The 12,796-nt window shown below is 37.9% G+C and overlaps 1 protein-coding gene across 1 annotated transcript; it reads right to left on the bottom strand.

The window, feature by feature from the left end:
• Window positions 1-4,241: 4,241 nt before the first annotated feature.
• RPS7 (ribosomal protein S7) lies at window positions 4,242-12,463 on the bottom strand. The gene is made up of 7 exons (XM_063314096.1): window positions 12,380-12,463; window positions 11,049-11,130; window positions 10,549-10,620; window positions 9,376-9,519; window positions 9,175-9,239; window positions 6,382-6,532; window positions 4,242-4,365 (listed from the first exon to the last, which is right to left on the bottom strand). Exons 2-7 carry the CDS (start codon window positions 11,121-11,123, stop codon window positions 4,288-4,290), a joined length of 585 nt encoding a protein of 194 aa, XP_063170166.1. The 5' UTR covers window positions 11,124-11,130; window positions 12,380-12,463; the 3' UTR covers window positions 4,242-4,287.
• Between the last annotated feature and the right edge of the window lie 333 nt (window positions 12,464-12,796).

The raw sequence follows: 12,796 nt of genomic DNA, 5'->3' as shown, positions 1-12,796 counted from the left end.
GGGGAACCTTGGCATTTATTTATAACTTCATCCCAGTATAGACAGATTAAGAACACCAATCGATAACCAGTTTCAAGTTCACTGTTCCCAAACATGAACTTAAAAGTTCATAAGTAGCCTTGTCATTTCCATTAATGTATGTTCAATAAAGACAGCATACATGATTCTCAGCATACGTGATTCTTTTTTTTTGGGGGTAAGGGGGTATATATTTCCAGAGCAGAATGAACAGAGGCAGAGCATCCCCACATACTCAAGTCTTTCTCTGCATAAAGCAATGTCTATGAGAAGCTACTACTGGGAATGGAGGAATGGCATCCCCCTTTTTCACTGCCTCTCAGCAAATCTTTGATTCCCATTATTCCTGAATGCCTCAAGAAATATCTTATCAGGCCTCATCTTTCAGCAGCTATTTGGGCTATTATCTCTGAAGACAAAGGATAAAGCTGCAGCTAAACCAGGTAGAAGCTGCTTTTAGGCTGATGACCACGGATGATTTTGATCCTCAACATGGCTCTCCATTAGAAATGACAGGGTATGAATATTTGTATTAATCATTCGCACCTGAACTATTAAAGAATCCACTTTGTTTGGCAGTTATTCAGGTTTTCTAATAAATAGAAATTACTTCAGCCATACAGGCACTTTAAAATACAGGGCACTCCGTACAAATTAGAAAGATTCTAATGGTTAAGGAATTTATTTGATATCCAGAACATGAACAAGTTCAGCCTAGCATTTTGAGATTCCACTGCATACTCTGTAGTACTATCATCTGCAGATATATCACTGCCTACAGATGAAAAATGTAGTGAGTCAAAGTCTTCAAATTAAAGGAAAGGCTTTTGTCACTGTTATGTGCAAAAGAGCCAGTTTGGTCTAGTGGTTAAGGCAACAGGCTAGAAATCAGGCGACTGTGAGCTCTAGTCCCACCGAAGGCATGAAGGCCGGCTGGGTGACCTTGGGCCAGTCCCGCTCTCTCAGCCCAACTCACCTCACGGGGTTGCTGTTGTGGGGAAAATGGGAGGAGGAAGGAGTGTTAGGTATGTTCGCCACCTTGAGTTATTTATAAAAATAATAAAGGCGGGATAAAAAAAAACACACTAAATGATTAGAAAGGTTTATGGCTTACATTGGCCAGTGATTAAAAAAAGAGCCAGTGGCGCAGTGGTAGGCGGCAGTATTGCAACCAAAGCTCTCCCCATGACCTGAGTTCGATCCCAGCAGAAGCTGGTTTCTCAGGTTGACTCAGCCTTCCGAGGTCAGTAAATGAGTACCCAGCTTGCTGGGGGAAAGGTAATTAAGACTGGGGAAGGCAATGGCAAAAAAAAAGAGAGAAACAGTAAGTTGGGCAAATCTAAGAAAAACTACAGCATCATTTTTTGTAGGGGAGAATGCCTTTTTTTTAACGCAGAGATTATTCTATTTGTTCAGAATAATGTTGAATCCTCCATGACTTAGGTCTGCTAAGAGAAAATGAAATTGTACCACTTCTGAAAAACTTCCAACTCAACTATCTCTGTAAAGGCAATAGGTAGAAAGCAGGAAATTAGAATTGTAGAAGTATAAAAGCAACTAGGCATTGCATTCAATCCACCTCTACTATTCAAAGAAAAATCTTAATATGCAATTGAAACAAAAGATTTGAAAAAATACAAGATGGTTAAATAAAAACATACAGAAGACTTAAGTCTTGTTTACTAATTGAGCCTGCTTCAGGCCTACTTGCAGAGATGTGGAACCTCTAGTATTCCAGTCTCACCATAATCTGATTGTTGGGACTGGGAATGTTAAGAGTTGGAAACGCAGCACCGTATCTGCATCTATTAATATGCAAGCAGTATGTTGAGTCAGTAAGAGAACTGGACCTCAAGAGTATTTTTGTTTCATAGATTGAGCCAAATGAGGGCATACTAACAGAGTATAAAATTACTCAAATCTTCCATGGACCAAGAATTCCATTATTTATGTAGATTCTTGATTTCATGCCTTGAGGTTTTTATAAAAACGGCAAGGTCAAGGGAATACTGTGTAGCAGACTCTCGGGTTCTATGTTGTTCCCAGCAGAGTAATTAAAACCTTGGGCAGAAAACAGACTTCCCACAGTGCCATCAAGCATTCTGTCTGCCACGTATCAAGACTATACTAGTCAGGTAACACGGTTAATGATCCAATGAAGTGGCAAAATTTTGCCCATTTTATAACTCTGGTGCTTCAAAACAATCAACTTAATGGGGAAAAAAAAACTATTGCAAGTGATGCTTTTATAGAATACTGCTCACACATCTCTCCTGACAGTTCCCATGAAGTCTAAAAACGTATCAGCCGACTAAGTTTGCAGAGTTTCTTTTGGCAGTGGTTCTGGGAAAGAGGACAAGTTCATTTTGCAATGTATCCTTCCTTTCCCATTTCAGACCCCTGCATGCACATATACACAAATGTAGTTCTTTGATCACACAGTGAGGGCAATAGGATAAAAAACAGAGCAAAATAATCTGTAATTATGAGCAGAATTCAAACTGCAGTTTCAGGTTCTTTCACATTCTTCCAACCATGAACATTCCTATAAGAATATAACAAAACCACCATAAGCGTCAATTTTTATGCAGCTTAGTTCCACCCACAATTGTGATAGCTGCTTTGTAATTACACCAAATGTAATGCTCAAATAAAACGTTTTAGGGATCATCATTAGAGAGCATGAAATAGCAATTAGTCTTCGCAATAAAATCCTATAAACTGTCAATATTCATGAAAAAGTTGCTGGAATTTTTCAATTCAATGTGAAGACAGCATATTCTGTGAACTTTTGACAGTAAATGACAAACACACTGAAGCTTTTGTTAGAATTTACCACCTCGAACCAAGAATCTAGTATTGATGGGTATGGATTTCTCCAAAACATTGAATACAAATCCAGAAACAAACATGATGCAAGAGACATATAATTGTCTTCATGCACAGAAGGATTTGGTGGAACTACCTATTCTTCCAATGCCTCCTAGCTTTTGAACCTGAAGGGATTTCAAAAGCAATTTAATATTTGAAAACCACAAGTCTCCTATTTAAAAAAGGTAAAAACTCACTACGTATTCTCAAAAACACTCTTTGGAAATCAGGTGAATAGGTTACTGCATAGAATGGCTTCTTGCCCTTCACTGGAGGTTTTCAAATGGAGTCATCCATCAGGGATGGTATAGCGAATCTTGCAGTGTACAGGGGGTTAGACTTGGGATGGTGCCTCCAACTCTATGATTCATTTAAAAAAGCAGCAAAGCAGGGTGTTCGACTGTTTTCATTAAAATCACTCCAAGTTTATGGAGTGCATACATCTATACATTTTTATATTCCTTGTTTCCACCACATACAGAATGTATAACATAACCTGTAAGTCAACATTTAACTTATTTTCAAAAACAAAAATGATTGAGAAACTTCTGTAAACCTTAAAACGTTTACATTATAGCTATATACGTATCTATTCAGAAGTCCCCGCTTCAGCAGGTAAATGGATATAGGACTGAAGTTTTACTCTTTTTAGGAAAATCAATTCAAAAACTGTTTAATGACACCCTAACTTAACATCAATCGCTCTTTCACATCTCTAAGTGTTGGCATATGATTAATCTGTGAAAGTTTAGCTATCTTATAACCAGTTACTCAAAACGTTACTGAAGCATTAAATATATCAGGTTGTTTTAGCCCAAGTTGCTTTAGTGTTCTCCTAAAGCAGGATATTAAAAACATTTTGCATAGTCAAGTAATTTAGAAAAACATTTCAATGAACTTTATTGGTGGCCAACCAAGACATGCTGGATCTGTTAGGCTTTACACTAAACTGAACCATTCAGCTCATTTTTTTCATTATAAAACCCTTGAATATCAATTTTTAGGATTCAGCATCTGCAAGTGTTCTTCAATTTTCTGTATACTTTAACCCTCTTCCTCCAATCTTGGGATATTTAAAAGATAGGTTTTTGGTGTTTTAAGGAAGAATCATAAAAGTTCTTCGGCTCTTGTCATTCAACAGGACAAAACAAGTTCAAGATTTTTAATTATTATTCAACAGGTGCCACAATATAATGATGGCACTGTAGAACTAATTGCTGTCATGACTTTCAGTTATCTACTTTGGAGAGCTATAAAATTGTTACCTATGTCATCTTTTCAGCAACAACCAAATTTGTAGAGATTTTACTCACATAGTGTAATTTTTAAAAAAAAAGGATGACATTTAGAAATATGAAGAATTAACTCTTTTATTAATTCACATATAGCTTTTGGACTTTACAGCTGAAATTCTGGAAATTCAAACACAACATCTTTGCCTGTCAGCTTCTTGTATACACCAGAAAATGTTTCAACCTGCAAACAGAATAATCAAACATCAGTAAAAGTAGGAAGCATAGAATGTAACGATTTTTCAGTAAAATATTAGTGATACTTGAAATTGGAGAAAACTGTATTGGAAACAAAGGTATCAGTCAACTCTGGAATTACAGGAATATATACGGTATTACCAATTTTTAAAAGCTTACGACCACCCTCTACAATGCTCTAAGATTAAACTGCACATCACTGAATGTTACTGGAACACATTTGGCACTTAAGGCAAAAGTAAGCCATGGCAGGTGGCAGCACCGAATCAATCTTAACTATAGAGATCAGAGTCCAACCTGGTTAATATTTAAGATGATAAACCACCAGGAAGCCTCATGGATGTCAGCTAGACTATGAAATAAAATAGCAAATAAACAAAGCAGAAACAACAAGCTATCTCTGTAATTTGCCAAGAAAATAAAACGAATGTATCCATGTATTTACTAGGAATCAAGCTTGAGGTTGTCTTTATCTCTAAACACTAAATATTTTCAAATAAAGAAGCCAATGAGTGTTGACTATTCAAGCTGATAACTGAAAACATCTGGCTTAACATATCTCAGAGTATTAACAACAGTCTTACACACAAAATCAGGATAACTGAAGACAGGACAAAGCAAAATTTCCCTTTTTCTATCAAGTCAAGCTTCATCCTATGCATAGCTGATGTAGAGCTTTAATGACCTAATTGGGGTGTGTGTGAACTATAAACAAATGTCCACTAAAAATAGAGATTACTTACTCACCTCATTACCCAAATAGGGCAAATTATGTAGAGAATTTTTGTTATTTGTGGTAGTCGTGTCTATAAAGTTGCTACAAACACTGAATTAGTGAATGCTGAAACCTCAGAGGGAAACATGGGTGTCAAGTGATTTTCTCCCGGATCTTCATATCCATGAATGACCACAAAAGTGCCGCAAGTATTAATTTTGTGGTTAAAATTTTAGCGAGGTGAATTCACAAATATGGAATCCGCCAATGAGAATCAACTGTAATTTATATATGGTCATTACACAAGTAACATAAATTAAGTCATTTATATGTCAACATTGCACAAATTACGTTAATCTAAGTTCCATGTGAAATGTGAAAATTCTTAAAAGCGAACAGCCTAAATCAGGTTGTTACCAAAACAAGGAGTAGATACAAACTGTATCTCTGTCCAGCTCTTCATGTGGAATGGGGGAGGAGGGGCGGGGGGGACAAGAAATTTGAAAACTGATTATTATAAATAGAACTTGTACTCAACACTCAGCCATTACTGGAATTCTTTTGTAATAGCTTCTTAGCTTTTCAGTAAGTTTTTATCAGAAGTTCCTGGATTACCGCATCCATGTTTAGTTTTGGCCCAGCCTGCCAAAGTTAGTTCCAATCTGCCTGACATGAAGTCCATTACAATGAGTCCACTAAATTGAGGTTTTACTATATATCTAAAAGTCAACTTTTTTGGCAATCCAGGAACAGACAATCCTGGAAAACTCTAGAATGTTTTCTTTCCTTCCAGACTATGTTATTTTGGGGGAAGGGGACTTTCCATTTGTAAATCCTGTAAACCAAAGTGTTTCAAGGTGTTCTGGACATATCATTCTAAATTAAATAGGCCTGTTTCAGGGCTAAACTAATGGCATTGTTTGGAGAATGTTTGGCAGAAAATTAAACACTCCAGAATTCTCCAGAAGGATCTGTTCCCAGATCATCAGATTCCATACATCCCTTTCGCAAAGGCATGACATAAAGCACCCCTAATCTTTACCTATCCTAAATAGTATTTTTTATGACCAAAACCCCCCTGACACTTGCAAGCACAAGGCACCAACTTTCAGCAATTCCAAGACAGTTCAGTCACAGGATGACATTAACCCCTGTCCTTTGATCATTTACCGAGTTTTGGTTTTCAAATGTATCAGCTTCATCAAATAATCTACTGCAGCCTGCTTTATGTAATTTTCTAAAGTTTATCTGAGTAAAGGCCAACCTCTTCCTCCAACTATTTGTTACCTTGTGTTCAACATTGTTCTGTTGCGCTTTGTCTAAATGGACCTTTATAAGCCGGCTGCCATCCAGTTTTACGCGGATTCTCTTGCCCACAATTTCGCTGGGGAAAACCAAATCTTCAAGAATAGCATCATGCACAGCAGTAAGCGTACGGCTAAACAGAAGAGAATCAAATATTTACGACCTTCAATTTTATACAATTTCTACTGAAGAATCATTTGGTTCATAAATGAAAACTGGATATTTATGTGGAATGTTTTAAATTAGACATTCTGCTTCCACAGTGATGCTGCATTATCCAAACAGTAAGATTAAATTTACCAATTTAATTACATACAGGCAGTCCTCGCTTAACGACCACAATCAGGTCCAGAATTTAGGTTGCTAAGGAAATCCAGATTCGATTGTACAACCATTTTTGCAGTGGTCATTAAGCAAATCACATGGTTAAGTGAATCAAAAGGTTCCCTATTGATTTTGCTTATCAGAAGCTGGCTAGGAAGGTCAGAAATGAAGATCACGTGACCGTGGGATGCTGCAATGATCATAAGTCAGTTTCTTCAGTACCATCATAACTCCAGACAGTTGCTAGACAAACAGTCATTAAGCGAGAATTACCTATAGCCATAATATTTTAGTGAAACAATTGGCTATTCTTGTTCATTACCACTGTAACAAGGTAGAACGTGTTAAGCACAGCATGGAAGACAATGAGTTATACTTTTCTCTCAGATATCCTTGCTTGAAGTGCTGCCTTCAACACCACCATGAAATTAAAAGTGAAGTCTCCAGGATTAGGACCCAAATAACTAAATTTAAATGGCATTATAAACCATAATTCTGCAAAATATTAACTTAAAATGCATGAAGACTCTTGGATCAAATAGGTCTACTTCCATCCACAGTGGCTAAAAGAAACCTAATGCATTGTGTTGCCTAAAACTGAGCTGATGGCTCAAAACTAAATACTTAATATCTTACGAATAAATGTGGCAACAATGCAACAAGCCATTAGCCTCAGTTCACACAGAACTCTAAGTTCTTACTTTCTAAACAGTTTGGTTGCTTCAGCCTGCAGGAGGATCACCACTGCTTTGTAGAACCAGGTGGAGAGCTTATGTTTGCACTGCTGCTAAACAGAAGGTCCTAAAAGCAAAATAGTAATGCAGCCCCATTTGGGTAGACATGAAGTTCAAGTCAGCTCTGCCTTTCCAATACATTTGGAAAGTTTGCAGCCTTGTATAGTATCCATGCTGTGTTAACAACATAAAAAGGCAACGATGCTACATATGAGCCAAAAGAAGAATTTCTCAGAACAGCCAATGAACTGAACTATTTTAACCTTGCAGCTTCCAGGTTTGCTTGATAACTACTCTTATTGTCCCCAATCAGATGGCAATTAGTCTGAGGACTGATTCTGGAAGCTCCTCTAGAGCTTGCCAGGATGGGGAGTGAGGCATAAAATCCCCACAGACTCACTTTCAGCACTGCCCCACCTTATGTAAAGAGGGCACAGAGCAGTGTTTCTCAACCGTGGCAACTTTAAGCTGTGTGGACCAACTCCCAGAATTCTGTAGCCAGCAATGCTGGCTGGGGAATCCTGGGAGTTGAAGACCACCCAGCTTAAAGTTGCCACGGTTGAGAAACACTAGCATAGGGTATAAGAAAGGAATACTGTACCTAATAGTTTTAAGTAAGAGTTGGCAAACAGCACTCCAAGTAACTATAAAAAAGCTTTTGCTTTTTTAAATGGTCAAACCCTGTCAAAGTACTAAATTTGGCAAGATTTTAGTGTTTCTTGACTGAGACCTTGCAAGCTTTCAGATAGTTTCAGTCATTGTTTAAAAAGTTATTTTGGGAGATGGCCAAATGATGCTTGCCAACCCGTTTAAGGGGATAAAAGGCATAACATAAACCTCTAAGCACACAAAATAACATCTTTGTTCACTTCTCCAAACACCATACAGGTAATCCTCAATTTACAACCATTTGTTTAGTGACCGTTTGAAGTTACGACAGTGCTGAAAAGTGACTTACGACCAGTCCTCGCACTTACAACTGTCACAGTGACCCCCACGGTCACATGATTAAAATTCAGGTGCTTGGCAACTGGCTTGCACTTACACCAGTTGCAGCATTCCAGGGTCACATGATTGCAATTTGCAACTTTTCCAGCCAGCTTCCAACAAAGTCAATGGGGGAAGCCAGATTAGCTTAATGACCACGGTGATTCACTTATTGACCATGGCAAAAAGGTCACAGAATGGGGTGTGACTCATTTAACAACCGCCTCACTTAGCAATGGTAGCTCCAGTCCCAATTGTGATCATACGCTGAGGACTACCTGTACCAGTCTGCTCTAGAGAGCCATTCAACCACACGGAGCAGAGAGCAGTTTCCATGCCATCAGTGGACATGTAAAAATTGATACAACTTCTAAAATAATTTTATGCTAAGGTAGGTATGTTCATCTAATCCCGTACTATTTGCTCCAGATGGCTACAGCAGATTTCTAATAGTTTATGCAGATGCCTTTACCCTTATCTAGGATTCTTGTACAACTGAAATTATTATAGATTAAGCCTAGCACTTCCCTGCATGCAAACCATGTGTTATAATCACTTAGATATAGATCATTCACACAGAGACCCAATAAAAAGCCAAATAAAATCATACTGTTGCAATTAAACTGCCTCAAACTTGCAGGCATTAAATCACATGAACTTGCAAATGGCATGGAAGGATTTGAACACAGTTGTACCAAAATATTGTTTCATTGCAAAACCACAACGTTACCTCCTGGGACGCTTCTGCTTGTTTTTTGTGCGACTTTTTCTTGTTGGCTTGGGTAAAATTCTTCTCTGTTAAAATAAGACAGCATTACATCTATAAGCATACTTCTTAAACAGTACAGACAGACACTTTTAAGCAAATTAGAGTTGCTTCCTTAGAGAGGCTTTCAGCACAATATGAGGCATACATATGACAAACACCTACCTGAGCAATGAAGACCACATGTTTTCCACTGAATTTTTTCTCCAGTTCACGAACTAGCCGCACTTGAATCTTCTGAAAAGATTTCAGCTGAGGAACTGGTACGAAAATGATGATTGCTTTTCTACCACCACCCACTTCAATCTCCTAAGCAAAAACAGAACTGGGGGTGAACATGATTTACATTTTAAAATGTAACCTAGCATTTTATTTCCATAACCACAAAAGACACAAAGCTATTCTAATTCTTGGAATTTCTGCAGGCAAAATTGTAATCCAGCCATCATATATTCTTGTGCACCAGGTTCTGAATATTAGTAAATTCAGCTCCTGTAGAAATTCCTATAGAAAGTTCTAGACAGAACTTTTGAATGCATCATTGATCAAATCCAGCACAATGAAAATAATAATTTTACATCTGGTTTTACAGACAAGGGAATTACGTTCATCAATACATTTTATATTAATATGTAAAACTAGGTTCTTTAAGTTTTTGAAAGCATTTAAGTTGATACAAGCACCTGATATGTGCAAGTCTTCAAGCAGTTGGTGCAAAAAGTACACATACTAAGAAAATAGGCTAAATGAGTAATGTTTCTGATTTCCACACAAGATTTTTTCAAAAATGTAGATATGTAACCAATTATACTGACTACAAGTCAAAGGCATTATAAGTACCCTCTATAATTTTGTGTTTGCAGTAACTGTACCCAAGGAGTTTTAGGAACATACAGAAGACTCCCCTAAGCTTTTTATTTTGAACACAGAACTTTCTGTCTCAACTAAACTCCATTTTATCTGGGCAGATTCATGTGAGAATCACTTTACAGAATGCCTTTACTGAGCCACAGAATCATAGAGTTGGAAGGGACCTTGGAGGTCTTCTAGTCCAACCCTCTGCCTAAGCCTATTCAAGGCTATAGCAATTTCCAAGTCTCAGTGATAATAGAAATAAATCAATGGTATGGAAGGGAAGACTATAAAATTAAACACTAGGAGTTATATCTGGTTATACTAGATTACTGTTCTCCTGCATCCTGCTCAAACTTCTGGGATCTTTTGGGTCCAAAGGACAAGAGGAAGTTCTTAAAGTTATCATGTTATATGAATTACATTACATAAAATACTGCATACGCACAAAGTATATGATCCCAACCAAAGCTTACATCATATTACCTTTGCTGCTGTGATATTCAGTTCTCTCAGCTGAGCCTTTAAGTCAGAATTCATCTCCAACTCCAAGAGAGCCTTAAGAGAGGATTATTATTATTATTTAGATTTAAAGCTTGCCTTTCTGCTTTGGATGTTTTACTTTTGGCAAATAATTATATTTGCCACTGACCTACGGCATTTTGATTAAAATACTTAGATGAGCTACACATTCAGCTAAAAGGTCTGGAAACTATCCTAGAAGCAATTAGCCCAAGTTCCTCTTAAGTATAGTGCACCTCAAATACATAAGGCAACTTCCATTTAAAATCAACTTTCAACCACAAAATCCTTACTAAACTTTCCAATTGCACAATGTTTATTTGGGCTACAAATGTCTGTTTATCACAAAATAATTATTACAAATTTCTAACACTAACCAGCACAGTAGTAACATTTTAAAACTGCTCTTATTTCCTTCAGCCTAAAAATTTCAACTAATATTACCAAATGAAAAGAGCACATACCTGGGAGATGCCAGACTCAAATTCATCTGGCTTTTCACCATTGGGCTTCACAATCTTTGCGCTCGAACTGAACATGGCCTTTCTACATTAAAAAACACCTCAGCTCAGAATAAAAAAATGTCCTTCACAATAGTTAAGGAAAAGTAAATGTTGGTTCTGTGATAATTTTTTAGCTAGTCCCACAGACTTTAATCTACAACATAAATTAATGCATTTTAATACTATACATAGCAGTAAAGTGATTAAGGACATGATAGGAGCTAGTAAAAGAAAATCTAAGTTCAAGCAACCGCTTGACAATAACTTCTGAATTGCAGTTTCCATATCCATAACAGCTTACAAGAGTAGCCTACTTCATAAGGCTATTGTATATGGCCAGTACAAGTTGCAAAGCACTTGACACCCTTAATTATGCACAGCCCTTTACACACATACAAATCACAATGCTGGATTGATAGAATCTTCTTACTCAGAGCAGTTACTGTAAAATATCCCAAGGACAAGATAGTCAAATACAACATTCTTTCCAAATATACTCTAAAAAAAGATTGTGTCAATGCTATGCTGGTCAATGACCAAAATGAAGATTTTGATTTGACTCCAGATAATACATACAAATACTACAGCTTTCTAAAGAATCCCAAATGGTGGGATAGAACATGCTATATAGAATTTTAACTTCAAACAGTCCTCCCGTTATTATTTATTTGGAAAATGCAAGATAGGAAAGATGCAAATTAACCTCGTGCTAAACTCAGAGGCCTGTAGCAAAGTTGGCTGATTTGCATCAGCATCTCACCAGAGTATGTATGCAGAAGCTGGCAAGTTTATCCACCATGTGCCATCATGAGGGCAAGAAGAGCCATTTACTACTGAATATACGTCGCTGGGGAAGAATGGGTGGGGGAAAAACAGTTTTTTTTTTCCTGCAGAAAACTAAGCCACAGAAGACAATCTTGCCTCCTGGGTAATGCTGCTGGAATCCCAATGGGTGGCTGAATCAACTTACGAGTGCAAGAAGCGCATGGACCCGGAAGCCGTGGCACATTTGAGATCTACTGAGCCCAAAGTACCATTAAAATGCAAAATCAGGCTTTTTATGGTTCTTCTTCCTCTTCCTGAGTTTTTTCCATAGCGCCCCCCACCCCAGCAAGACCAAGCTCCTTTCCGACCCCTGGCAGCCATCGGGCAGTAAGAAAGCGAGAATCGGACGCATCCCGAGACGCCCGGCCCAGAAAAGCAGATTTCCACCAACTCGACATAATATCGCCAGACCCTCTGAGGAAAAATACACCGTCACCCCCCACCAGGCCCAAGTCGCTCATACCCACCACTTTCAGCGCCGGCCTAGAAAAAGGAAGAGTTCTCGCGAGAACACCGCTCATCCCCGGCGTGGAAAACCTTGACTCCGCCCTCTTACTCTCCGAAAGGCACAATAGGAAGCCTGGAATGCGGAAGACTTCCGCCCTCGCGAAGTTTTCTTGAACTCCGGGCAGAAGGTAACCTGGTCGCTGAGTAGCTGCTGCAAGTCTCTTGGGGAAAAGTCTGGCCGCGACCGCTTTAAAAAAAAGGAGGGAAGTGAGGATCGGTTTTAAGCTGGTTGTCATATACACAAATACATACGCATTACCTTTTTAAATCTTTAATCTATATTACAGCCATACATTTATTAGCCCCTTTAAAGTCACAATATAGCATCCAAATTTCAGTTATTCATCTAATATTCTTTATTAGGCAGGACAAAAAAC

This window comes from Candoia aspera, chromosome 1, assembly GCF_035149785.1.
Source record: "Candoia aspera isolate rCanAsp1 chromosome 1, rCanAsp1.hap2, whole genome shotgun sequence".
Lineage (NCBI taxonomy): Eukaryota > Metazoa > Chordata > Lepidosauria > Squamata > Boidae > Candoia > Candoia aspera.
Note: the sequence above shows the minus strand (reverse complement) of the source record. Positions and strands in the feature narration are given on the sequence as shown.

Bases quoted from the DNA above. Each gene is read 5' to 3' on its own strand.
- RPS7 (XM_063314096.1), bottom strand. From the start codon at position 11,123: ATGTTCAGTTCGAGCGCAAAGATTGTGAAGCCCAATGGTGAAAAGCCA. The intron at 9,520-10,548 runs GTAATATGATGT...GTTTTTGCTTAG, and splicing joins TGAATATCACAGCAGCAAAG to GAGATTGAAGTGGGTGGTGG. The intron at 4,366-6,381 runs GTAACAAATAGT...TTCTGTTTGCAG, and splicing joins AGAACAATGTTGAACACAAG to GTTGAAACATTTTCTGGTGT.